Below are 27,588 nucleotides of genomic sequence, written 5' to 3'. Positions count from 1 at the left end.
GGAGGCTGAGGCAGGAGGATCGCCAAGTCGAGCCAACCCGGGCAATTTAGCAAGACTGTCTCAACAAACAAACAAACCAAGAAAAGGGCTGGGCATGTACTTCAGTGCAAGCATCATAGCTTCAATCCCCAGAACTGCAAAAAAAAAAAAAGGTCCTGCCTCACAGGTTCACTTTTTAGGGGCTTTTGTCTCGTGTGTTGGGCAAAGTGCTGTGGAAGTGGTTTAAAGAGCACTGGCAGTGAGCAATGGAAAGGGTTATCAACAGGAGAATCGGGAGGAGGACGGTGAGGAAAAGGCAGAGGGAAAAACCTAAATGTCAGCAATGATAACCATCAGGTTTAATTTTTTCCTTGTGCTCCCGTGACACGTAAGGAAGGCTGGTGGTACAGTGGGTACGGGCGGATGCGGAGTAAGAGCGTCTGTGGCTGAAGCTTTCAGACTCAGAGCAGCTGCAGTTCTCCCAAGTGGGGTTCTGATGGAGCAGATCAGTCTTTTAGGGCCGTGCGAAGAGAGTGCGTAGGCTGGCGGCTGGAGCTGCACACCGGTCCCTGCCCGGAAAGGGGCGTGTGTGAAAATAAAGGGCAGGGAAAGTACTCACAGGAATGTCTTACCTAAGTGGCACAGGCTTGAAACGTTGAAGAAAATGCCGCCAATTTTGGAAAGAGATGAATTTCAGATTAGAGTACTGTGAAGTGGCCCTCTAGCAGATCTTACAGAAATACTGTGAAGTGCGCAGTATGCCAAACTCGAGTTATAAGAAAAGTTTTACATGCTTTTTGAGTACATGAGCCTTTACCTGGCATTCCTCTTTAGTGTAAAGTATGCCCTGGAACATCCCCTCCTGAAGTCCTTTACCCTGACTTTGAATGAAGAAGGATGCTACAGGGCAGAACTGGGCATGGCCTGAGGTATCCAGAGAAGCTTTGCATTTTCCTCAGGGTACTCTGAGGCTATAGAAAGTTCTTACAGTTTTCGCTTTGCTTGTCAAGTCTCTTAAATTCCAAGAAGCTGTAAACTTGTACACCAAGACACGCGAGAGGTTATGCGGGTCTCATTCTGCTTTGTGCCTCGCACAGGCCTCTAAACATGCAAGCTTTTCTTGCACTTGCATGCACAGTGGGTGTGTGCCCTTCCCCGCCTTTCCCCTTGCACGCTAAGAACTGAGAATAAGTAGCATTTGAGTCTGAATTCTACATTCCCAGGAGTGAATCTGGTCAGCTCAGACCTCTAAATGTATCAGTCTACCACAGTGTGGTTCTCAGCCCTGTGTGCACTTGAATATCACTGGGTGCTTTAGTGGACACGGGTGCCTGTGTCCCACTACCAGAAATTGTGGCATCACTGTTCTAGGGTGTTGCCTGGGCACTGGGCATTGGGATTTTTTTTTTTTTTTTTGTTTTTTTTTTGGTCTTTTTGAGACAGGGTCTTGCTATGCAGTTCAGGCTGGCCTTGAGCTTACCTTGTAGCCCAGGCTGGTCTCAAACTCGAAACAGTCCTCCTACCTCAGCCTCCCGAGTGCTGGGATTACAGGCATGCGCCACCACACCTGGCAGGATTTTTTTTTTTTTTTAATTCTGAGAAGATTCTAATATGGAGCCATGGCTGAGAACCACTGATCTAGGGAGAGAATGGGATCATCATGTGGATATGGAATGCTCAGAGAATGGGTCCTGAGCTAGGTTATTCTCCCAGTAGTGTCCTCAGTTTTCACCTTAACCTTCCCAATGCTTTCTGGATATGAGCTATGTAAGAATAACTTGGAGAACTTTTCTTTAAAATTTAGGGGTAGAGATGTAGCTCAGTGGTGGAGCACATGCTTAGCATACACAACGCCCTAGGTTTGAGTCCCAGTACCATAAAAGGCCCAGGGGAGGCCAGGCAGGTGCGGTAGTACATAACTATAATCCCAGCACTTGAGAGGCTGAGGCGGGAGGTTTGCTGTGAGTTTGAGGACAGCCTAAACTACAGAGTGAGACCCCGTCTCGAAAAAGGATAAAACACACATACCTTCTAATATAGAAACCCTCTCTTGGGACTTTGGCCTCAGAGGTACAGGCAGCAGGGTTTTAGTCTAGAAGGCTCCCTCCTGTGTACTAGTCCCTCCCCACTCTGTGCTATAGCACAGGCCCTGTTAAAATACTCACTTTGGTGTTCTGTAAAAAGCAAAGGCAAGAAGGAGAGGGAGTGGGAGAAAGGGAAAAACCAGCAGCACCTAGTTATACCTGTACAAGGGCATATAGGACATGGTGGCAAGAAAGCCAAATTTGGAAACCATGGCTATAGGCTGTACAAGAAAAACTAAGATAGATCCCAAGGCTTTTACTGTGGTAAATAGCATCAGACAGCATGCTTTCAGGAGGCAATTTGGAATTAGTCACAGATGGACCATATCAATAAAGAAAGATCATGAAACCAGGACAACTGCGAGTGGTCTATAAATGAGGAGAGACATTATAATAAAAGGTCTTCATTGAGGAAGGCAGTGTGTATGCGTAGAATTCCTTCACACAGCCCTGAGGTAGGTGCCATGAAGATCTTCACTTTATAGTTTGGGAAGCAGGATTGACACAGTAAAGTAACACGACCAGGTCCTACAGTTAGCAAGGAGGAAGGAGCACTGGAAGCCAGATGCCATGGTACTATATTAACATTGGGCAGAACTGGGATCAAGAGAAAGGAGGTGTGGGGATTTTATGAACATTTGTGGAAACGTTAAGGTGAGAGATGAAGATGGGGAGCAGTGGGTAGATCGGTGAAGTGGTTAGGGCATGGCGGTACATGGCTTTGAATGCCAGGTTCAGAGGAGCCTGAGGGGTAAATGCTCACAGAATTTGACATTGGGGGCTGTGAGGAAATGTCTGATGGCTCAAAAGGCAAGTTTTAGAAGGGAGTGTAGGCTAGCCTGGCGTGGTGACGCATGTCTGTAATCCCAGCACTCGGAGGCTGAGGCAGGAGGGTCGTTGCGGGTTCAAGATCAGCCTGGGCTACAAAGTGAGCGCAAGGCCAGCCTGAACTGCATAGCGAGACCCTGTCTCAAAAAGGCAAAAGACCAAAACAAAACAAAACAACAAAAAAAAGTGAGTGTAGCCCTTTATCTTCTAGTTTAACCTCGTGGTGTTACCCACATGTTTAGAAAGAGGAATTTGGAGCTTTACATTCACTGCTATATCCTTAGTGCTTAGAACCATGTCTGGGAGTAGCCACTCAGTATTTGCTGAATGAATACATGAATGAAATATCTGGCCCACAATCTGTATTAGGCTTATTCTGTACTTACTTAGCCCAGTGAGCCCATAATTTAGCCTGTTTGTTTTATCTTCCTCCGCCCACCAAGGGTGATGCCAGATATTTCCTGTTCCATCACAAACTGTCCTTCACACACTACTTTCTTTTTTTTTTTTTTTTGAAACAGGGTCTCCCTGTGCAGTGCAGGCTGGCCTTAAACTCTTATACAGCCCAAGTTGACCTCAAACTTGCAGTGATTCTCCTGCCTCAGCCTCCCTAGTGCTGAGATTACAGACGCGCACCACGACGCCCGGCACACACTACTCCCTGCCAAGACCAGAACGCGAATTTTCTGACTCCCTGTAAGATCTGTTCATTTGGTCATAGTCCCTCCTGTGGCCCTCCCTGGGCACACCTCGCTGTTCTTACTGCCTGTCACCGCAAGCCCTTATTCCTCCTTTCCCACGCCTTCTCTCCGGACTCCCCAAATCCCACCTCTCCCCTGCTCCAGTCTGCCCTGTCCCGGGCCGTTATCATCAGAGGCCTCAGAGCTATACTGCTGTCCTGTCAGATCCTTTGTGGTGGGTGCTCTCGGGGTTCCTGCCCCCTCAGCCCACTGTGCGTCTCCGACAGCTCCTCGCGAGTGGTTCTACTTGCTGCCCCGAAATGGCTCGTTCCGGTTGCTGCCTCTGCACATTTGCACCTCCTGATATCAGTACCTCCTGAGATGCCCTTCTCTTCCCTTACTGCCTGCGTGGGTCCTTCCCATGCACTTTCAAGACTCTGCTGAGATTCTCACCCACTTTTCCTCACTCAACCAGTGTCAATTACTGGTTTTTGTGCCGCACCATTATCAGTTACTGCCTGTGTTACAAATAAGCAGGTCAGTGTGTTGACCTTTGACTTGGGCTGGGGATATAGTTCAGTGGCAAACGCAAGGTCGTGAGTTGGATTCCCGGTAGCAAAATCAAAAAACAAAAGATAATAACAAAAAAACCCAACACAGTAACCTTCGACTCCACTTCTGTTGCTTTCTCACGTGTTCTAGAGCATTGGGTTCTGTCTCCTTTCATAGTTTTACGCATTATCTCCCCAACACATTATGTTACTTGAAAGCCCTGAAGTGCTCCATAAAGTATTCAGATTTAGTTATCTTTTAGATTTTTAAAAGTTAGACATAGATGACATGTTCTGTAAATGTACATAAAAGACTGAGAATGTAGCATGGTGGTAGAGTGCTTGCCTAGCATGTATAAGACCCTGGATGTGATACTCAGCACTGTAAAAATACAAGGAAAACAAACAAAAACCAAATAAATATAGAAAATGTCCTAGGTATCTACGGAAAACTACTAAAACTAGTAACTAATGGAGCGAAGTTAAGGATCCATAGTTAGTGTAAAAAAACCAGCTTTATAGTAGCAATGAACAACCAGAAATTGAATTTAAAAAACAGTGCTAGGTAATTCTGGGAAAAAATTGCATTTATAATAGCATAAAATCATCTAGGAATAAATTGAATGGAAACATTAACAAAAACTCTAGCATTGCAGAAAGCAGGTAGAGGGGGGCTAAATAGATGGAGAACTATGCTATATTTATGGATTGGAAGATTAAATAATACAGTAATTCTTCCCAAAGGGATCTGTAGATTTAACACAATTATGATCAGAATCTCAGCAGACTTTCTGTAGAACTTGACTGATTATAAAATTTGTGCAGTAGTGGTACCTGCCTCTAATCCCAGCTCTTAGAAGGCTAAAGCAGGAGGAGTGAAAGCTCAGGGCCAGCCTGGGCTACATAGGGAGAACTTGACTCAAAAAGCTGGGGGTTTAAGTCAGCAGTAGGGTACTGTAGTTTTGATCCCTAGTACCATAAAAACAAAACAACTGGAAATACCAAGTGCTAACCAGGATGTGGAGCACCTGGCGTGCTCATATATTGCTTGTGGGAATGCAGAACGATACAGCCACCTTAGAAAACAGCTTGACAGGTTTTTTTTGAGTAAAGTTAAAAATAGATTTATCCTATGACCCAGCAGTTCTACTCTTAAAGTTGTCTACCTAGAAAAGTAAGTCCACAAAAAGACTTAAACATAAATGTTCATGGCATCAATATTTATAATAGCTATAATCTAGAAGTAATCCAAACATGCATTGAATAATAAATAGATAAATTATAAATAGTGCAGTATTTTTCAGCAGTAAGAAAGGGAGCTACTGATACAGGAACATGGATGAATCTCAAGAACATATTGCTGAGTGAAAGTAGTTAGACAGAAAATTTTCAGTACTATAAATTCCATATATAAGTAACATAAAAAAAAAGACAAAACCATACATAGATCAGTGGCTGGGGTAGAATGTTGTGGAGAAGACTGAGATAACATTTTGGTTGGTCAAGGGTTCTATGTCTTAATTATTGTGGGGGTTACAAAACTACATTGACTAAAATTCACTGAACGGTATACTTGAGTGAATTTTACTGTATGCAGCTCTACCTAATTGGGGGTGGTGGATATACTGGTATCAAAGACAATTAGGTCTGAAAGATAAATTCTTTTTCTGCTGTAAGGATATTAATACTTTTCCTATTATTGATTTTTCCCAAAAATTCATACTATTCTGGTGGTATTAACTATAGTGACAGGTCCCGAGAATGAGGTGCCCGTGGATGAATAAGAAAAGGTAAAAGAGACAAGAAAAACAAGAGAGCTAAAAATCTGGGATCGGGGCTTACAGTCTCTCGGACTGCGGCGGCCCTGATCACTCATCTCAATCACCTTTTATTAGAACAAAGACTGTAACTAAAACCAACAAGAGGAATTCATTATCCCTTTCCAGTTCTGCCTCTCGGCTGATGGTAACAATCCTCAGGGGAGCCTCCCACCCAGCACCACAGTGCACTCAGTTCCGCTGGGGGTCAACCCATTAGCAGTCACAGCCCTTTCCCCACACCATTCCATCTGCCAGTTGGTAGTTCGTAAGCAAATATATTTGAGTGCCAGTTTCCATTGAGCCAGAGTGAGTTTGACATAAAAGATGGAAGTTAATGACGGGGCCAGAATTGACCCTAAGAAGAAGTAGAATGGTAGAAGCAGGTAGAATTTTCAGTGACGCCCACTTTATTTTTATTTTATTACTGTGGTTTGAATTCTTGAATACTGCTGCATTCTTATAGGTGAACCTGTACGCATCCTGTGTGTGTGTGTGTGTGTGTGTGTGTGTGTGTGTGTGTTATACACTGTTGGTTCTTAGGTGGGGCACTAATTTGCTAAGCGACTGCGCAGTGTTTGATATCCCCAACCCCTGAACACTAAATGCCCACAGCATTTCTAGTCACCGTGGAAACCAAAAGAACTGCTTCACACTTTCCGATACTGCAGAGGCTGTGGGAGAAGGTGTGACAGCCTAGAAGACAGTGCGGTTATGTGCATGGGGTCAAGCAAGCCAGACCTATAGCTAGAACCCGTTTATTCAGATCTTGTCTCTGTCTTCTACTCTCTTTGTAGCGTTGAATGTAACGGAGCCCTCTGAGTCTGAGTTTGCTGTCCAGCGGTGGGATAGCAGGTCTACATTCCTTGTCGTTGTAACAGTTTTTGATTCTGCAGTTAGGTATTTGCTTCTGCTCCAGAAAAACAGATGCTTATGTGGCTCACCTTTGGCATGTTGCAGGTCCAGCTTGTTGGTTTAGATGAGGAGAGTTCAGAATTTATTTGCCGAAACACCTTTGACCATCCGTACCCCACCACAAAGCTCATGTGGATCCCTGACACCAAAGGCGTTTATCCAGACCTACTGGCGACAAGTGGCGACTATCTCCGTGTGTGGAGGGTAAGCAAATGCTTCTTTAGCAGCGGGACGAATGGGCTGTCTAAGAGGTAGCTGTTAACACGGTAGTCACAAACAGCAAGACAGGGTAAGGGCGGTGAGTGTCGTTGCAGCCCGGAGCAAATGAGCAGAGCGTCTTTGGACTAACTTGTTTGGCTCAGCAGATTTTCTAGTACAGCCAAGATTCCTTGAGTCCTTTTGCTGGCTACAGTCAGCCTGGAAACCTGAGGCTCAGTTAACCTGATACCATGAATACAGTCTTCAGTGGGGTTGGGGATGCTTGGTCTGTTAGTCTGTTGACAGTCAAGATATTTTCAAATAAATTAAAGTATTGAACCATTGGTGTTAACAGATTATATGAGCATATTTTGGAGGCCCCTGTCCCCTGTCAGCTGAACTCAGCAGACTCTCTAGCCTAGGGTATTCAGCCCGGTAGACAAGGTCCTGAGATTTTGGATAGGACAAGGTGAGAATACCTCCCCTTTAGAGAAAAACTTCGGGAAGAAGTCTAATTCAGGGAGTTCCTCCAAATTTTATTACTTTTTATGATAAAAATATTTTCCTGCATGTTTTAGATTTACCAAGGTATTATCTGAATAGGGCTTTTAGATTTATGTGTGAGGACAGGACTGGTTGATTTTTTTTAACAAATTATTATTCTTCAGGTTGGTGAAACAGAGACAAGGCTGGAATGTTTGCTAAATAATAACAAGAATTCGGATTTCTGCGCCCCCCTGACTTCCTTTGACTGGAACGAGGTGGATCCTTATCTTCTGGGTAAGGGAGTTAGAGAGTATGCATTCCAGCTTGAAGAAGTGGTGATATGTTTTCCCAGATGTCACACTGGGTTGGGGGGAAGCGTCAGAATCAACACTGGGCGAGTTGTTTGCTTGTTTTTGGTGCTGGGGATTGAACATAGAGCCTCACGCATTCTGGGCAAGCACTCTCACTGAGTGACATCCCCAGCCCCTGGACCAGTTTTTAATTAGGGGTCTAAGGTACATGTAGCATCCTATATACAGTGGGACCAAGTGAGAAATGGATAGGTGTGGAATACAGTTATTAATTCCTCGCATGGAGTTGAGCTTTGTGTGTGTGTGTGTATCTTGTCTCTCTAGTTAAAATCTCAGCATCCTAAGATAAGGTTGAAATACTTCCTACACTCAGGAAGCATTTGTGGCATATTTTCCCTGGCCACGCAGAGGAGCAGGCGCAGGAGGGAAGTTTGCATGGGAACCTCACCCCTGCCAGCGCTGACTTGCACTGCTGTTCACAGGTACCTCAAGCATTGACACGACTTGTACCATCTGGGGGCTGGAGACGGGGCAGGTGTTGGGGCGAGTGAATCTTGTGTCTGGCCATGTGAAGACCCAGCTGATAGCCCATGACAAAGAGGTAACGATGCTTGTCCTTTCCTTTCCTCAGATACTTTCTGTGCCAGTAGGTAACACGTCAGTTTGCTCTTTCACAGCTTTGTAAATTATGTAGGCAATCAAAATGCTTCTTGTCCAGAGCAAAAATAGCAATGTGTCAAAATGGCAGGAACAACACCATTGCACACTAATGCATTTGTTGACTAATATGAATGATTTATTCTAAAGTCTGTTGTTTTCCTTTTCATGCAAGAGATTGCTTTTTTTTTTTTTTTTTTTTAAATAGTGTAGTCTCTTAGAGATACACTGGAAACTAGTGTGATGAAAAATAATCTTAGAGTAAAATTTATTTCAAAACAATAGTACTTTTTTAGGGTAAAGGGAAATAGGAAGAGAGAACTTTCTGACAGACAAATCTAATTATCATTTTCTCTCTAAATATATTTTCTTGCATTCTAGTATATTTATGTAATCTTTGTACTTCTAATGCTATCTCAAAACAAACGTTTTACTTTGATATGACATTTCTTACATGTTTCTGGGAAAAACTGAAGAAAGGTACTGGTGATTGTGTTTTTTTTTTCTTGAGTCAGGGTCTCGCTATGCATTTGAGATTGGCCTTGAATTCACTGTGTAGCTGGGGCTGGTCTCAAACTCACAGTAGTCCTCCCACCTCAGGCTCCCCAGTGCTGGGATTACAGGCGTGCACCACCGCGCCCTGCTTGGTGATTATAATCGAAGCATTCCTTTGATAATTTGGCAAAATAGTCCACCCGGAGCCATTCCATACTCCTGTCTCATTTCTTTGAAGTTGTGTTTCTTTTTGGTTGTTCCTTACGTCCACAGTTAGGAATATTAATATTGGTACAGGTAAAAAGGGTGCCTTGACCATTGGCCAGAATTGGAGGTCATCAACAGTATAGGAAGGTAATGATCAAGACGGGCAAGGAGGAGAGCCTGTAATGGATCTTAGCAAACAGACCCCAGACCAGCACCCAGCCTTGAAGAGATGAGCCTGAGGGTGGTGGTTCTGAGAGAGAAGAAGAGTATCTCCTAGCACCTTGATTTCCTCGGCCTGTCTCTCTGCATTTAAGCAAAGACTTACTTGGGATGCTCTCATGGCTGCCTGGCAGATGGACAGAGAGGAGGGTTTAATACATTTGGGAATTATTATCCCCTGTTTTCTGATAAACCACACACGGATAAGGGACCAGTCCCTTAAAGCAGAGAGAACTGTGTGCACTGCTCCTGGGCACCTCGGACATCTCAACCCTGAGAGGTACTCAGATGGTACCACGGATGCACGTACGCTCACCACACATCTGCCCTGAATAGCTGCACGGGGCTGTTACAGCCCTGATCTGCCAAGTGTGTCAGGCCTGGTGCCTCTTGTTGGTGACTGGCCGACTTCCCTTTTGAACCTCTTCAATTACTACCAAAGAAAGAGAAGCGTAATTTCCTCATTATCTGCCAGAGAAAGAGGAATTCAGGAGGTTAAATAGAAATCGATGTTAATTTGGCAGTGCCCCTGAGTAGGCAGAAGCCAAGAGGATAAGAGCTGCCGTGTTTAATAAGAAATCTCACTCACGTCTCCTCAGAATCAGCTGTCATTATTATCTTTGACTGCAGAAGGTGGGTTTTGTTTGGGATTTGTTTTTATTTTATTTTGTTTTGTTTTGTTTGTCTATTTGATACAGGGTCTTACTATGTAGTCCAGGCTGGACTTGAACTCACTGTATAGCCCAGGCTGACCTCAAATTCACAATCCTCTCGCCTCAGCCTCTCTCAAGTGCAGGGATTACAGACATGAGCTACCATTGCCAGCTTGCTTTGTTTTGTTTTGTTTTGTCTGAGGATCAAACTCTGGAATGCTCTACCACTACGCTATATCTTTAACTGTGTTTTTGTTTATTTGTTTTTCTTCAAAAGAGTCTCGCTGACTGGCCCAGATTGGGCTTAAACTTCCTGCCTTAGCCTCCCAAGTAGGTGAGATTATGGGCACGTGCCGCCAAGCCCAACATGGGACTTTTCTGTTTCTCTGTGTCTCTACACTTGGCTGGCTCTGGGTTTATCTATCTCTCTTAGTTCCTCTCTTTCTCTGAAGCTCTCCATTCTTCTCTGCCTGTTTCCTCATAGACATTAGTCATACGAAATGTCTGCAGAAAGTTATAAATGCAGAAAACAGTGATTCAAAGCCTAAATTGACTCACTGATTGTTACGGTTCTCTCAATGTGCTCTCAAAGTCGCATGTGCCCAAAGGTGGGGCTTTTGGAAGGGGATCGGATTATGTGCACTCACAACTGGCTGCTTGTTAGAGGCGCAGGCACATTGGAAGAGGAGGGTCACTGTGGGCATGGCTACCTGCCTCCTGGCTTCTCCTTTGACATTGTCTCTGCTTCTGTTTTTTTTGGTTTTTTTGTTTTGTTTTGTTTTGTCTTCTTGAGACAGGGTCTCGCTATGCAGTTCAGGCTGGCCTTGAGCTCACTTTGTAGCCCAGGCTGGTCTCGAGTTCACAACAATCCTGCCTCAGCTTCCCGAGTGCCAGGATTACAGGCGTGCGCCACCACGCCCAGTTTGTCTCTGCTTCTTGACTACCACGGCACAAGCAATTCTCCTTCCTGCACCCCTCTGCCATGCTGCCCTGCCTTGGAGCCAAGCCAACTGTGGTCTGAAACCTTATAAATTGGGAGCCAAAATAAACCTCTCCTTTAAGTTGTGGGTGTCAGGTATTGTGCCCCAGTGATGAAGAAAGTGACTAAAAGAGATGTTGGTACCAGAGAAGTGAGGTCGTTGCTGTACGACAACCTGACCATGAGGTTCAGGATCTTTTGGAACTGGCTCGTCTGAGGATTTTAGAAAGGTCTGGAGATGCCAGCAGGAGAAGCAGCCCTAGAATACTGTAAGCCAAGCTTAATGGGAGATTCTGCTCAGAACTCAGACAACTAGAATGCTGATTTTAAAAAGGCAGATGGAAAAGCCCAGATATAGGAGGTCTCAGGTGGGAAGAAAGGCTTCATTGGCAGTTGGATACCAGGCCATGTGTACTGTACTCTGGCAGAAAATGTGTCTACATTTTGATCCTGTCCTGAGACTACAAGAAACTTAGATTAAGGATGGCACACTAATCTGGCAGAAGAAATTTCAAGGCAGCCCAACATTTAGGCTGTAGCATGGGTATTGTTGAGGGCTTTTAACCAGCTGTACATGGAGAATCAAGAGCAAATGGCATAGCTGAGTGATGTTAAAAGTTTTCATCTTGAGTGTATAAAGTCACTGCAGCCATTGGAGCTCTCTCCCTCCCTTCCTCTTTCTCTTCCTCTTCTTTCTTCTTCCTTCCTTTCTATCAGAAGAGAGGGTTTCATCTGGCATCAGTTTTTTGTTAAAAAAAAAAAGTTTTCAGTTTTTCCAGAAAGTAGGCTCCTGCAAAGATGGAGCAGAGGAGAGTTTGGTTACTAAAAAGATTAGTATTACAGTGAAGCTAAAGCCGGGCATGGTGGTGCACACCCATAATCCAGCACTCGGGAGGCTGAGGCAGGAGGATCGTTGTGAGTTCAAGGCCAGCCTGGGCAACCAAGTGAGCTCCAGACCAGCCTGAACTGCATAGTGAGACCTTGTCTCAAAAAGACAAAAAAAAAAAAGAAAAGAAAGAAAATACTTTATAATGGGTCAATAGAAAGGAAGCCTTCAGTGCTTATGAGGGACCAAGAAGGTTCTACCCATCTCAGGCTCAAAATTGCAAAAGCAAAGGACTTTGCTTTAAGAAGAGAGCCCTAGGGCACCATGCTTGAGAATGGATGCCTGGGGAATTTGTTCTCCTGAATTCAGTTCACAGTGCTTAGCTGTCCAGGGCCTCAGAGGTGCCTGCAGCCATAATGCAAGAGCACCAGACTATTGCTAGAGCCAGCAGCAGACCTTGGCATTGGTCCACTTGGTGCTGGTTTTTATAACACTGCAGAATGCAAGAATTGTGGGGTCAGGAAGGTTTCTGCCCAGGTTTCAGAACAAGGCCTGGGAGCCCAGACACTGCTCCTGTGAAGGCAATGTGTGAAACTGTGAGAGTGAAGCTGAAAGTGCATGGAGACCCCAGAAAACTGGAGAAGCCAAGAACGTGGAACATCTGAGGAAAGCTACAAGGAGTGAGCAAAACCAGCCCAAGAGAGAAGCCACGGGAGCTGCACCCACTGGCAGCGTTGTAGGAGAGGGCCGCCCAAGCCCTTGGGAGTTCGCATGTTATCACCACAACTTGCCCTGGATGCTGGACATGAAACCATAGGAGTTACTGTTTTCCTGCTGGGGTTTGGTCTTGCATTGGTCCTGTTGGTTTCTATCCCCTCAGTTCTCCTTTTTGGAATGGGAATGCTTATTCTGTGCCATTGTATGTCAGCAGTGTTTAACTTCCTTTGGATTTTTACAGGGACTCATGATTAAGAGTTTGCTTTGAGGGGCTGGGGATTTAGCTCAGCGGCAAAGTGCCTGCCTGGCAAGCTCAAGGTCGTGAGTTCGGTTCCCGGTACCGGAGAAAAACCAAAAAACAAAAAACAAAACAAAAAAAAGAGTTTGCTTTGAGTTTCAGAGGAAATTTGGGGCTTGGATTTTTCAGCAGTGCTAGACATGTTAGGACTCTTAGAGATGGACTGTACGCAATTTGCATAAATAGATATGTGTGTGTCTTTTGGGGGCCTGGGACAGAATGTTAGAGTTTATTTCTAGACGCATTCCTAAAGCGTCACAGGGACATAGGCAGGGCCTTTGGGAAATGATTGGATTATTTGCTGTTGGTTGGCAGAGACAGGTCACTGTAGGTTATATCTCCCTTCCTGGCTCCTCCCTGGATGCTCTGTTTCCTGTCTGCCATGAGGTGAGCTGCTTACCTCTGCCATGCCGTCCTGCCTTGGAGCCAGCCGGCTGTGGACTGAAATGTGAGCCCAAATAAACCTCTCCCTTTAATGGTGGGTGTTGGGTATTTTGTCCCAGTGATGAAAAAGTGACCGAGACACTTGTGACTGGAAACCATCTGGGAGAAAAAACAACATGTCCTAGGAAAGGAGAGTGATCCTAAACCTGTTTCTAAAGAGAGGAACACCTGAGCCTCCGTAACTCAAAACTGCTATTACCTCTTTCTTGCAAATGAGTCTCAGGGCCAAGTTTCATAGCAGAATCAGCTCGACTGCTGTTAAATGGCCTTAGGAGAGCTGCTTCCACCTTTCCGATGGAGTGTTTCAACCGTCACGTGGTCATGTATGTCTGTGATTCCATATAAATGAAAGCCACCAAAGTCCAGAAAATAAATGTCTCAGTCTTGGAGTGTGGCAGAGTATTGCTCTGGCTTCCTCTGAGCCATGCATATGGAATCCTTACTGAGAGTTGTTTGTGTTTTGCCGGTTAGTAGGGTTTATGTGCCTTTTGTTTTATTATCATTTGGAAGAAAACTTGGAAAGCAGCAAGTGGAAAGAAGCCAGACAGTGTGTGTAGCAGAATAAGTTCGCTTTTGGGAAGCCGCTGGTAGCAGAGCTCTGGGGTTCCACTGCCCACCGACACTATTTAGGCGTCATTTACTTCTGTGTCATGAGCTGAGGTTGGGATGAACCGGAGATGGTAGATTCTCTGCTATAGGAAAGGAAGTAATGGGTGTGAATCTTACTAAAGTTTCTTACTTGATCACCAATAGGTCTATGATATTGCATTTAGCCGAGCTGGAGGCGGCAGGGACATGTTTGCCTCTGTGGGTGCTGATGGCTCAGTCCGAATGTTTGATCTCCGCCACCTGGAACACAGCACCATCATTTATGAAGACCCGCAGCATCACCCACTGCTTCGTCTCTGCTGGAACAAACAGGACCCTAACTACCTGGCCACCATGGCCATGGATGGAATGGAGGTGAGCATCGCAAGTAGGCTAACAGGCCCTGCCAGCTAACATGAGCACTGCTTCGTGTATCTGGAAGAGTGGTTCTTAGCTGGTGGCATTGTTACTCCCAGGGATTTTTGGAAGTATCTGGAGACGTTTTTGGTTGTGACAACTTGGGAGGAGGTGGGCAGTGCCCCTGGCGTCTGGTGGGGAGAGACCAGGGATACTGCTAAACGTCCTCCAGTGCACAGGATATCCCCCACAAAGGGTTCTCCCACCCGGGATGTCAGTAGTGCTCAGATTGCGAAAGCCTGGTCTAGGGCAAGCACTACGTGTTAAAAACTTCTAGTACTTAGAGTGTTGGATTTAGAGCCAAGATACGCAGTATTTAAAGGATAGTCGAAATCATTTGTGTATAGAGGCTGGGTAAAAAAACAAGCCAGTTCCCCCTTCTGTATTCTGGATAGATTCATCCAGCTTCAACAAGCAGATTTAAAAGCAGCTCTCTCCAGTCTATTACTCAGTAAAAGGAGTGAATTGTAGGTGAAGAGGATGCAGACCTTGACCTTGGTTTGGTGAAGCTCGTAGTTCAGACTTCTTAGATTCCCAGTTCTGCTTTGATCAGGGTCTCTGCGGTGATGCAGAATTCTTACCGCAGTCAACTGCTGGGACTCACTGGGTATCCAAACTCATGTGGCCTACTTCTGCTTCCCCTTTTCCCTATCAGTCTAAAGGCCGGTGTTGTTCAAGACGGGGACTGTGCCTTCTTACTGTCCTGAGGAAGCCCTGTCTAATATTATTTAAACCCACAAATGAAAAAGTTATGTTTGAAAAAAAGCTTTGTGTACAGTTTTTGCTTTGTTTGTTTCATCATACCCTACAGTTCTGGGGCCTTTTACTTGTATTTCTACAGGTGGTGATTCTGGATGTCCGAGTTCCCTGCACACCTGTCGCCAGGTTAAACAACCACCGAGCATGTGTCAATGGCATTGCTTGGGCCCCACATTCATCTTGCCACATCTGCACTGCAGGTAACCATGGTGCGGGTATGGGGTAGTAAGGAATCTGCACTCTTAGCGCCTTAGAAATGTAACCCTTGCTATTTTCCAAGTTTTGAGAGATTTACACAAAGTGACTCACAAAGAGCCTCCCCACACTGTGAAATTGAAGCATTTTACATTTCTAGATGGTCTTGAACTCTCAGTGGGCAGAGACTCTTCCACATACACTAGTAACTGCATGTATCATACAGGCCTGTGCTTCGAACTGTTCTTCTGGAAATCTAGGTTCATACTGGGAACTCAGATCCAGAAAGAGGCGTCCCTCATGAATATAACAGAGTCTCTGGGAATGCCAAGATTGACATCTCCCTGAGCCTTTCAGGCTTCACTGTAATGAGTCTTCTGGGAGCTCTGCATGTTTTGGGTGCGTGTAGCCTTCCCTGGTCAGTGATGTGTGACTTGTTCTCATTTCATCATTTTTCATCCCTTAAAAATATGCTGGTTTTAAGTGTGCTTGTATTCTAGAAGTAATGTAGGTTTATTGTTAAAAGTAAGAATAATGCTGGGGCAAGTAGCTCGTGCCTGGAGTCCTAGCTACTCAAGAAGCTGAACCAGAAGCATCGTAAGCTCAAACCCAGCCTTTGCAACTTAGGGACTTAACGAGACCCCGTCTCAGAGTAAAACATGAAAAGGGCTGGGTTTGTACCACAGTGGCAGAGCACCTCTACATTCAGTCCTTAGTACAGCCAGAAGAGAAAGAGAGAGAAAGGAGGGAGGGGAGGAAGGGGGGAAGGAAAGAAGGAAAGAAAAAAAGAAAGCAAGGGAGGTATAGTAAATAGGTAAAACTCATCTTCGGTCATTGCTGTCCCATCGTTGTCCCACTTTGCATATGTGCCCTGTAACTGCAGCTGGGCGTCTCCTTCCAGACCCTTTTGATACATGTGCAGTCTCCCCCGCTGCGAGTATATCCCTTTACTCCGCACAGACCGCATTCTGCTTTAGCCCTGTTATGTTTTGTGTGTGTTTGTCAGTGCATCAGCCTTCCTTCTAGCACGTTTTTCCCCCTCCTCACTAATGAGTGGTCGTATGACAAACCTCGTTCATGATGGAGCCAAAGAAGCGGTGGTTTGATTATTTTGCCGTCTCAGCGTTAATTTGATGGGCAGGAAGCATTTTCCATTTTGGGCTGTCTGTCCATGCCAGTTTATCTCGTTGAGGAGCAGTTTGTGGTCCACTGCCACCTACACCCCAAGCTGTGATTGCCTTCCTCGTTACTGTTCCCTTTTTGTCCAAGGGTGTAGGGAGGGAGGGGGGCAGAAGGAAAAAGAATGGTGTTGCCCATCGCTGACGGAGAGTAGAAGTGTTGAGTGTTTAAAGTAATCCCCTGATCTGTTGGCGTAGAACGTCTTGGGAAAAGGGACCCCCCACCCCATTTTTATTTTCTTGTCAATGTATGTTTGCAGTACATAATGATTGTGTCCCTCATGTGGAGTTGGACATGTGCAGAACGTACCTTAGTTCTTCCTTTCAGTCCCTTTCCTTTCCCCTTCCTCCCTTCTTCTTGGTCCTCTTCCCTTTTGCAAGAGATCTGTCTCCCCTTTTCCGATTATCTGTCTTTGATTTTGTTCTTTATTTATATTTTGGGTTTCTCATGTAAGAGAAATCATATAGTAGTTAAGTTGTGTGTCTGATTTATTTCACTTAACATTATGGTCTCAAGATGCCCCCATTGGCCTATGGATGATTGAAGTTTATCCTTCTTTATAGCAGAGTAGTACTCCATTGTTTATAAACATTACATTTCTTTATCCATCTGGTGATGGATGTATGATCCAGTTGGGAATAGGATCTTGTACTTTGCCCACATTATGTGGACATGGTAGGAGCCAGTGTTGTCCGTGGCTAGTCTGGCCAATTAGGGTTCCACTGGAAAAAAAAAAAAAAAGTAACTTGGCAACATTACAGATTACTTAGGGACTAGAGAAAGTAAATATAACTAATTCATAACTTTGCCATTCTAACCATTCTCATTTTGATACATTTCCTCTAGCCTTTGGTGGTGGTAAGGGGTAACCTAGGAGTGAACCCAGAGATTTCACACCAAGCTATAGCCCAGCTTTTTTTTTTTTTCCTTTTGAGACACTGAATTGTCCAGACTGGGTTCAGACTTGCAACTCTCCCACTTTAGTCTTCCAGGGTGCTGGTGCCACCAGCACACCTGGCTTTCTAGTCATTTTTTTCATGGGCTTAAGTGTTTTTAAAGAGGATTACCTTCTTTTTTTCTCATGGCTCTTTACCTGTGTTTCTCATGGCCCTTTACTGGGAAAAAACATGTAAAGGTCCTTGTCCCCATAGCTCTTTATCTCAGTCACCATTCTCTATGACACCTCATTGAAGTATAATTGTCCATAAAATGGGAAACTCACATTAGATTAAATTGTCAGAGGAGGATCTTTAACCATTTGACTATTATTAGTAGCTGAAAAATGACATCATGTTTTTTCCCCAGTACTGCAGAAGGGGATGGAACGCAGAGAACGTAGAGCTGTGTCTCCAGCCTTTTTAATTTTTAATTTTTGAATTTTGATACAGGGTCTCAGTAAGTTGCTAAATTGCCCATGCTAGCCTAGAACTTGCAGTCCTCCTGCCTCAGCCTCCCAGAGTGCTGAGATTATAGACATGTGCCACTATCCCTGACTTGGGGGTTGTTTTTTTTTTGGTCTTTTTGAGACAGGGTCTCACTATGCAGTTCAGGCTGGCCTTGAGCTTACTTTGTAGCCCTGGTGGCCTTAAACTTGCAACGGTCCTCCTGCCTCAGCCTCCCAAGTGCTGGGATTACAGGCGTGCACCACCGGCTTGGGGGTTGTTTTTATGCCATTGTCCTCTTCTGGTGCCTGACCCCAGTGAGGATGAACCCATCTATCTGTTCCTAATATCTAGTCCTAATATCCTAACTTGTTACGGTTAAGGGAGCCCAATAATATCTGGAACATGGAGTTAATGCCAGATCACTAGCTGCATAGCTGTGTGACTTGGGGCAAATGCCTTAACATTTTTTAATCTGTTTCCTCATCTGTAAAATGAGGGCTTGAAACCCCCTTCCCAGAGGTTTTGGTGAGTAAATGCTTATAAATTGTGACTGACTTTCCAGATGCAGGGATTGTTACCCACATTGCCTGATTTGACCTCGCTTACTGTGTTTGTTCCCAGCGGATGACCATCAGGCTCTCATCTGGGACATCCAGCAAATGCCCCGAGCCATCGAGGACCCTATCCTGGCCTACACAGCTGAAGGCGAGATCAACAACGTGCAGTGGGCGTCCACTCAGCCCGACTGGATCGCCATCTGCTACAACAACTGCCTGGAGATACTCAGAGTGTAGTGTTGGTGGCAGCTTACCCACAAGGCAGGGGTTTGTGTGTTTCCCACCTCTGCCCCACTCCAAGTAAGAAGAAGTGTATTTCCAGTGGCCAGTATGTCTGTCGTTGCTTTGCACCCACCGTGTCCGGAAGCTGCTCTGTGAGCGTCTGGCCGGTCACCCGACACGGTCTGCGCCGGGCTCGGTGCTGTGTGGCATCTCCTTGGCCCAGGGCTGAGTTTTAATGTTTTTCTCTCTTTTCCTTTGTTTCCTTAGTTCAATATGTCTGTGTGTTTGTTTGTCAGCTGTTGCATTCATGAGCAGTACAGGCACTGGCTCTGTTTGTGCCCGTCTGCCCCGTTGCTGCCCAAGGCAGTGGTCCGTGTCTTGTCCCTGTCCGTGTCATGTTAGCACTTAAGTGGGAACAAATACCAACGTGAAATGGTCTTTCCTCCCAGTGTCAGTGTCTTTAACAAATCTCAACTTTGTATATTTTTACCTATCAGGCTAATTTTTTAATGAAAATAATGTTACTCTTCTGGTTTCTTCTTTTGTTTTATAGTCCCCTTGTTTCGCGTCTTCCTCTCTTCTCCCAGTGCCTGCAGCAGGCTCTGGGCCCTTGACCCCTGAGCAGTTTGCCTTCCTGAGTGGTTGCTGCAGTGACACATGCCTGACCAGGACTCCCACACCACCCTGGTGCTCCAAAGTCCACTAACTCATCAACACGTCCCCCCCAGCTGTTCTCAAGGCTCTTCTGGGCGCGCAGAAGCAAGCTCCTGTGTCTGGCCTCACTGGTGTCTTTTGGGCACATGGTAGAGCTGAGCGAGGCAGCTGATTGGGGGTGTGGGGCGGCAGGCTGGAGAGGAATTGTTTTGAGAAAGCTGAGCTTAGAACACATTTCCAGTGTATAGTTTCGGAGTTTGTTTTTCCCTTCAGTTGTGAGCCTTGGGCCACTCCGTTCTGGGACTTGATTGATAAGCAAGAAAGATCTCTAAGTTGAACTTCGGTATTTCTGTGTACTGAGTTCCCTATGCCTGGTGGAACATTGGTCCCACTTTGGATTGAGCGTGCTGAGTGTGAGAGTCTGCTGAAGAAAAAGTCTGTCTGACACTGCACAAGTTCTTTAGAAGAGGAGAGACAGGCAGCTATCACTGGGGGTAGACTAATTGGGTGTGATGATCCGAGCCATTAGGTGACTAGCTTCAAAAGAATTAAAGGTTGCAGCGTCAGCCAGTGAAAAGGTCTGCTCACACCTGTCAGACGCACCCGACCCCTTTACTTTCTGGGCAGTATTGAACTTGTAGTCTTCTGTTACCTGTTGACTTGTAGGCTGCAAGTATCTGTTTCCGTTACATACATGGGTTTCACAGAAGAGGCTTGCGTGTAATTCTGACTTTAGATGAGTCCTTGGGGTGGGCAGAATTTGGGGCTTGCACTGAGGAGAGTTTGCCTGGCTTATCGTGCTCTGTCAAGTGCCTGAAGGTTTTGGGGCCTTCTGAGTTGCTCATCTGAGATTAGAAGAGTAGCAGGCCTGACAGCCAATGATTTTCTCCACTTCATCTCTCACCTGCTCAAGAAATAAGTTAACTGCCTTCTTCTGGTCCTTTAAACTCTTCTGGTTGAGCGGTCCCTTCCCACCGCTGATGTAGTTGTATACATGACGTCATAGCTTGCTGTACTACACAGGCTTCTCCCAAAGGAAGAGGTTCTTCAGATGGGCATTTCCCTCCCTCTGAGCTTCTTACTTTGTCGTTCAGACTGTGGGCCTCTGGGTGGCTGTCTCCTGCATTTCCTACCAGATTTTCACCACATTGATTGGAGAAATAAAGCAAGCAGTTCTTAGTCAGGCCCTTCCTCTGCTTTTAGTTATGTTTGCTAGTGGTTACAGGGTCCTCCTCTGAGAGGGAGCGAGTTCAGCTGATAGCTGCTGTCTGTCCTAGGAGGCCGCATTTCTTTCGTAGAGAAGGTCTGTGATGGGAGTTAGAGTGGTAACAGTGGCTGGACCTGCTTGCGGGGGGCAGGCTGTTCCACTGAGTTCTTAGTGGACTTAGTCCTGGTCTGAATGGCAGGGAGATTTGTCAACTGGAACTCGGAAAATACTAATTCAGAAAATTAATTAGCAGTAGCTGTTTGCATAGATCTGAATGATGATTTTTTTCTTGGCTGGGGCTCCCAGCCTGTCATCCCTCCTTAGGCCCTGCAGTGCACTCCTGTTCCTCTGCACCCACCTGGAGCCCAGCTGGGACTCTCCTGCTCCCTCTGCAGGCACACACGTGCCCCCAGTTTGAGGTCACTGGCATTTTGAATCCCAGCTCTCACCTTCCCTTTACACCACAAGCAGATGGCCTCTTGGTTTCTGTAGTCTCACGATATGGAGCCCCAGCCAACTGTGCTTCAGAGACATCTGGTGTAGTTTCAGAAGTAAGTCTCACTGCAGTTTCCAGGTTAACAGCCAGTGAGATGGTGGAGAGCTCCCATCTGCTCTCCTCAAGCAGCTGGTAGGGCTTTATGTGGGAGCACCTCTGGGCTCTGGGGCAGCTGTGATGCCCTCTTTGATGCCCTTGACAGGACAAGCCACAGGCACAAAGATCAGCCCTGCTGAAGGGCAGAATATTGGATCTAGGAATGGGTCCAGGGCATTCAAGGACATGAGCTTTATACTCTTAAGACCCTCTCCTTCCAAGGAAGAGCTAACCTGCAAGGTTAAGACTTAAAGAGGGACAGTATTTGATAACTGGGTGACAACTTCGTATCGGATCCATGATCAGCTCTCAGAGAATTGGCTAAGATCAGCAAGAATGTAAAAAATCCAGAGTCCTACAACATTCTGCTGATAGTTATGGCTGGAATTTTATAAGATTTAAGATGTAAACCAGGTGTGGTGGCACACGCCTGAAATCCCAGTACTTGAGAGGCTGAGGCAGGAGGATCGTTGCAAGTTCAAGACCAGCCTGGGCTACATAGCGAGCACAAGGCCAGCCTGAACTGCATAGCGAGACCCTGTCTCAAAAAGACAAAAAAAAAAAGACTTAAGATGTAAGAGAAGTCAGTGGTGTTTCTTTGGATCAAGGAAGGAAATATTAAAGGGCAGGTAAGGCCTGAGGTGGGGAACCATTCCGACTTGCGCGGCTGTAGAGTGAGATCATGCCCTCAGCCTGGTTGCCCTTCCTAGACTATTAATCGGGCATCTGTGGTGCTGGGTACGTGTGGGCCAGGGTGACAGCTCAGGGAAAGAGACCCTCCCTGCCGCAGGCAGTGGTAGGTGAAAATTTGCAAGTATTGGATGTCCCGTTGCCATTCCAGACCATAGTTATTTTTAGTTGTAGGTTTGTACGGAGGTGGTAAACAGTCATGTAGACCTTTTGTCTTTTCTTTCTCTTTCTCTTACTGTCACACTGTAGAATCTTCTCTTTGCTGTGACATGGCCCTGAATTCCTAGGCTGTAGGGATATATAGGAACTGCAGGGTTTACCAGACAAAGGAGGCAGCCCAGAACTGTACCTCCACTTCCTCACTTTGAGAATAGGACAGTTTCTTTGACGCCTGGCTTGGGATAAGGGGACACTGCTGAAGTAAAATACTGGAAACACATGTTTCTCTTCACTCTGTACTCGAGGACCAGGAAGGAGGGCCGTGCTCGGCACTTAGGTAGGGTTTTCTGGAAGAGAACTGAACCAAGGGAAGTCACCCAGACCATAGGATTTTTGCGAGTTGTCTTCTCTGCCCTGGCTGTGCAGTCACCAAGCGTGTCTCGTGTTGCAGAGCCTTGTCCCCCACACCCACCCGTACCCTTTCTTCCTCCCGCTGCTGTCCCTGCTGACAGATGTGGTCAGATGTGTGGCCACAGGGGATGGGGTCAGATCCTCTTGGGCTACTTTCTGGATGTCGTTTTTTTAAATTTGGGAACATGCAGGTGCCTTCCTAAAAAGGCGTGGACTGGTGTGTCAGCCCAGGAAGAAATAAGCTAAGAAAGTTTGAACTCCAAAAGAAAGATGTTGACAGTGTGTGACAGCTGGAAAATGTATAAGCACCCACCTTTGGGACAACCCAGTGAAGATGAACTTGTGATAGCTACTATTGAAAGAAATGTTCACACTTTGGGTTGAGTTATAAAAATTGTGCAACTGAAGCTTCCATCGCTTCAGTCCAGTATGAATCACTTGCTTTGGTTCCTGTATATTTTATGGCCCCTCTGTCAGTGACTTTCCCTCACCCCCTCTTGGAGTGTGAATTTGTAGCATGATTGTATAAACCTCTGTGTAGAAGATGGGGATTTCTTGTTCTCTGAAATGTTAAGCTCTAACCTCTGCCCTTTAGCCTAGCGTGTTTGAATTTACTTTCTTGTTGTATATTTAAACTTTCCCTCTGTCCTATAGGTTTTGTGGCATCCCCTGGTCAGATGGAGAGGAAGCTGCTCCTTGCCGAACTTTACTGTAACCATTTTTCTTTTATAAATGTTATTTTCACAGGACTGACTGTACACAGGGCTTATAATAAAATTTTAACACTGCGCTGTGAAACCACGCAGAGGATCTCCACTGCAGGCACTACAAACGCACCTGAAAGTGGAGTCTACTTTTATGACTTTTATTTCTTGTTTCCTACATTAAACCTAATTTTCACCCTTTCATTTTGTTTCAGCCTCCTGTATAAGAAGTACTGTATTTTCTGCCCATCATACTTTGTAATAAAACTTGAACACATGTAGATGAATTTCCTCTTGTGATGAATTCAGTCCTTCCTGGTTTGCCCGTGTGGTCGTGTTTCAGAGACACTGGCTAGGGGATCAGACTCTGCCTCTACCCATTTCTTTTTTTCTGTCTTTTTGAGACAGGGTCTCGCTATGCAGTTCAGGCTGGCCTTGAGCTCACTTTGTAGCCCAGGCTGGTCTCGAACTTGCAGTGATCCTCCTGCCTCAGCCCCCGAGTGCCGGGATTACAGGCGTGCGCCACCACGCCCAGCTAAGCCTCTGCCCATTTCATTCGTCACTCACTGTCTTTTTTTGTGTGCTAGTGTGTAGTACATAATGATTCCATTGCTCACCTTTTTAATCTCCTGTTTGCTTACTTTTTATTGTTAACAAAAGAGTCTTACTCTGCCAAAGGCACGACTCTCAAATTGCTTGTATTGTACCAAAGGAGACTTCCAGATAAACAGGTACCTAACATCCACATAAACAGATACTTGGCAGTGTTCTGTGAGATGGGATAGGCTCAGGGAAAATGTCAAAGAGTGAAGAATGTCTGGCCTGGGCTTACAAGTTGGTGGTTATGTGTGAGGAACGGTGGCAGATGTGGCCAGAGAGCCAGCCAGATGTAGCAAACGTGCTAGACCACACCACACTCATGTTTGAAAGTTTGGAAAATTTATGTAGAGGGTCATGGTTAGAATTCCATTGTAGAAGGACAGGCAATGAAGAGAGAGCTTCTGAGGGTGGTGAGAGGGGGAAGATTGCTTGTTGCGGTAATCAAAGTGTAAAGACAAAAATCTGAACTAAGGCAGGAGCAGCCTGGGGGGGGGGACAGGCACAAGTCGTAGGAGCTAAGAGGTAAAATAATCAGGATTCAGAATCTTCCAGGTATGGTGTACCTGGGATCCCCGCACTCTTGGAGACTGAGGCAGGAGGATCACAAGTTCAAGACCAGCCTAGGCAACTTAGTGACGTAGACCCTGTCTCAAAATAAAAATTGAGTGGGAATGTAGATGTGTGAAGGCCCTAGGTTCAATCCCTAGTACCACCAAAAAAGAAAAAAGCAAGTATTCAGTAATCTGTAGGCTGTGAGGAAGACAAAGAGATAACTCCCAGTTTCTGGATCTGTGTCTGACACTAGGCTCTGACAGCAGACCAGGAACTTCAAAATCCAAGTTGGTTTCCCAAACCTATGCCTCAACATGGTAGGATGGGGGATATGCCGTTTACCACTGCTACTCCATGCCATGTCTCCCAGGTAAATACAGCCCTCCCTGGTTTATTTGTAGTGCTTTGCTCATGGTGGCAGGCCTCTTTAAGGGAAGAAAAGAAAGGCAAACTAAGTCAGTGTTCAATAAGTGCCTGCTATCGTGTCGCAAGACATGGAGCTCCCAGGTGGTGAGTCGGTGAAGACAAGTAGACAGTCTGGAGGACTCTGAGCATCTGCCGGCTCTGTTGGAGTTACCCGGTACGATCTGACAATGCATACTTAGCAAATACATGATTCCTGTTTCCTGGGTGTGCTTTGATGTAGTGGTACTGGGGTTGAATTCAGGGCCCTGCACATACAGTGCTAGACCAGAAGTCTACCACTGAGCTATACTTACATTCCCAGCCTTTGAATTTTTCTTTTTGTTTTGTTTTGTTTTTTGAGACAGGGTCTCACCATGTAATTCAGGGTGGCCTTGAACTCACTATGTAGCCCAAGTTGGCTTCGAACTTGTGGCAATCCTCCTGCCTCAGCCTCCCAAGTGCTGGGATTACAGGCATGTGTCACCACGCCCGGCTTAAAATTTTTTGAAATAGGCTCTTGCTAAGTTTCCCGCATTGGCCTTGCACTGGCAGTCCTCCTGCATCAGCCTACTGAGTTGGTGAGATTACAGATGTGCACCACTATACCCAGCAAGCTCCCTGGCTTTAAGGAGAAAGCTGGGAGAGTAACATTGACTATACTCTTGATAGTCGAGGCCCATGATGGTGAATCTTTTAGAGCATTCAATGATATAAATGGACCACTATGGTATGTGTGCCATAGGTTCGCCACCACGGGTATAGGCTGTGCTGCTGTAACAAACCTCCAAGTCTCAGGGACCAAGCAGTACAAAAGTTTGTTTTTGTTTACATGAAGTCTTCTCCACTTTGTAGCTACGTCATGTCGAACATACGGCTTATAGGTTGCTAGGGAGAGGAGCTGTTTTGCAGAAGAGCCCTGGAAGTACCATCCTCCTATACATATCTGCCAGACTTGGTTCTAACATAACTGGAAAGAATGTCAAGAAGGGCAGTTTTTCTGTGTACCTTGAAAGAGAAAATAAAGTGGTGAATAAATAGTAACATCTCTGGCATACCAGAAATTGGCAAACCATCTGGAATAACTGCCAATGTCATTTCATTCCTTGAGAGTTGTTAGAATTAACACGTTTGAGCCCAATAGGATGATACTTCAGTCAGTCTTATGTCTCCAAGGCTCCCCTTTAAGTAAATTATTTCAGTGATGCTAACAAGAGGCCTCTAGAAATGGTCCAGTCACCTGTGAAGTTATCTCAAGAAAGTAAGTAAAGGAGAAATCTGCCCTGTCTTATGACGGATAAACAGACACAGATAAGGGACCCAGGCATGGCTGCACGGTAGAGCATTTGCCTTTATCAGCACCTGGGATCCAGCCCCAGCATTGGGGGTGGGGATACTGATGACACCAGATAGGTGGCGCACACCTGTAATCCCAGTACTCGCGAGGCTGAGGCAGGAGGATCACTGTGAGTTCTAGACCAGCCTGGGCTACAAAGTGAGCTCAAGGCCAGCCTGAACTGCATAATAAAAAAAAAAAAAAAAAAAAAAAAAAAAAACTAATAGGAAGTGAGTGATATTTACTTTTCTCCCAAGCACACTCCAACTTAAAGTGTCATGAAAAGTCTTTTCTCTGTGTGACTAAAGAAATTCACTGAGAAGTCTTGTTCTTTAAAACTTCAGGCTGACAAATTTTGCTGTTTGGAATTGTCTATGAGAATGAAGCCTTAAATTTTGTTTGGAGAAACTGCCACTTTGACATAGAGAAGCAGCCTGGATTTCCAACCTACGTATAGCACTTCCAAGCAGGATTTCTGAGCACAACATCCCACATTTAACTTGGTCCTTCTAAAGAAACTATCTCCTGGGTCCTTTTTGCACTCCAGGGCTAATGTTGACCCCTTTTCACATAGCTCTGTATTCCTTTAAGCCTATCAAACGATTTCATTTAAATTTCTTTCTTGTTTTTTTTTTTTTTTTTTTTTTTTGGTATTGGGAATCAAACTCAGGACCTTGTGCTTGCCAGACAGGCACTTGTGCCACTGAGCTGGATCCTCGGCCCCCATTTAAATTTCCTGAAACTCTGTCCCCGTAATCCTACAGTAACCATCTTTTCCTGTTGGGTGAGACTCCTCACCCTTCTGGTGTGTGGTCTCCCCTGTTACAGTGAGTCAACACTCCTGACTTTATTGGACTAGTGCCCCCCAAGTGCTGGGTGACTGGACAAGGGCAGCTGTAAATCCTGTCTTGGCTTCAGCACTTACTTGTGATTATAAATTCCAGAGGGGGAAGATTTCCATTAATTTTCTTTTTGCTACTAAAGTAACATAATAAACTATTTAAATTATGGAAAGTAACACTATATATCTATCGATATATATATATAATACTATAATATACACTATATATAGTATTATATACTGTAGTACATACTATAATATTATATGTTATAGTATATAATATACATAGTACTGTATTATATATAATATATATTATAGTACTGTCATACTATAGCAAGCACATGACAAGCTGCTCAACATCATTAGTCATGAGGAAAATACAATCAAAACCAAAATTAGGGGCTGGGGATTTAGCTCAGCGGCACAGCACCTGCCTGGCAAGCGCGAGGTCGAGAGTTCGATTCCTGGTACCAGAAAAAAAAACAGCAAAAACAAAACAGAAAAACCACAAAAACAACAAAAAACAAAACTATACAATACACCCCCGGATGGTGGTAACTAGACAAAAAAGAGGACAAATTTAGTGAGGATTTGGAGAAATTGAACCATCATACTTGCTGGTATGAATGTAAAACAATGCACTCATTTTGGAAAACAGTTTGGCTTTCTTTCAAAAGGTTAAACAACTATGAGCAAGAAATTCCACTCCTAAGCATATTCCCAAGAGAAGTGGAAGCATGTTCACACATTATTAAGTATATTCCCAAGCATTCCACTCCTAAGCATATTCCCAA

The 27,588-nt window shown here is 45.2% G+C and overlaps 1 protein-coding gene across 2 annotated transcripts in view; it reads left to right on the top strand.

Annotated features, from left to right (window-relative positions):
* Positions 1–23,350, top strand: part of Dcaf7 (DDB1 and CUL4 associated factor 7) — a 27,536-nt gene extending 4,186 nt beyond the window's left edge. Inside the window, exons 2-8 of one of the 2 annotated variants that reach the window (XR_263709.2) lie at positions 6,900–7,058; positions 7,721–7,832; positions 8,332–8,450; positions 14,098–14,307; positions 15,191–15,308; positions 18,489–18,724; positions 23,279–23,350. Coding sequence is in view for 1 of the 2 variants with exons in the window: in XM_005402206.2 (XP_005402263.2) it covers positions 6,900–7,058; positions 7,721–7,832; positions 8,332–8,450; positions 14,098–14,307; positions 15,191–15,308; positions 18,489–18,661 (891 nt within the window). In the remaining variant the exon portion in view is untranslated. Of the gene's footprint in view, positions 1–6,899; positions 7,059–7,720; positions 7,833–8,331; positions 8,451–14,097; positions 14,308–15,190; positions 15,309–18,488; positions 19,182–23,278 lie in introns of those variants that run through there. The other variant, XM_005402206.2, reaches the window with a different exon arrangement.
* The last annotated feature ends 4,238 nt before the right edge of the window (positions 23,351–27,588 follow it).

This window comes from Chinchilla lanigera, unplaced genomic scaffold, assembly GCF_000276665.1.
Source record: "Chinchilla lanigera isolate Chin_1 unplaced genomic scaffold, ChiLan1.0 scaffold00077, whole genome shotgun sequence".
Taxonomy (NCBI): Eukaryota; Metazoa; Chordata; class Mammalia; order Rodentia; family Chinchillidae; genus Chinchilla; species Chinchilla lanigera.
This window is presented reverse-complemented; position numbering and strand designations above follow the sequence as displayed.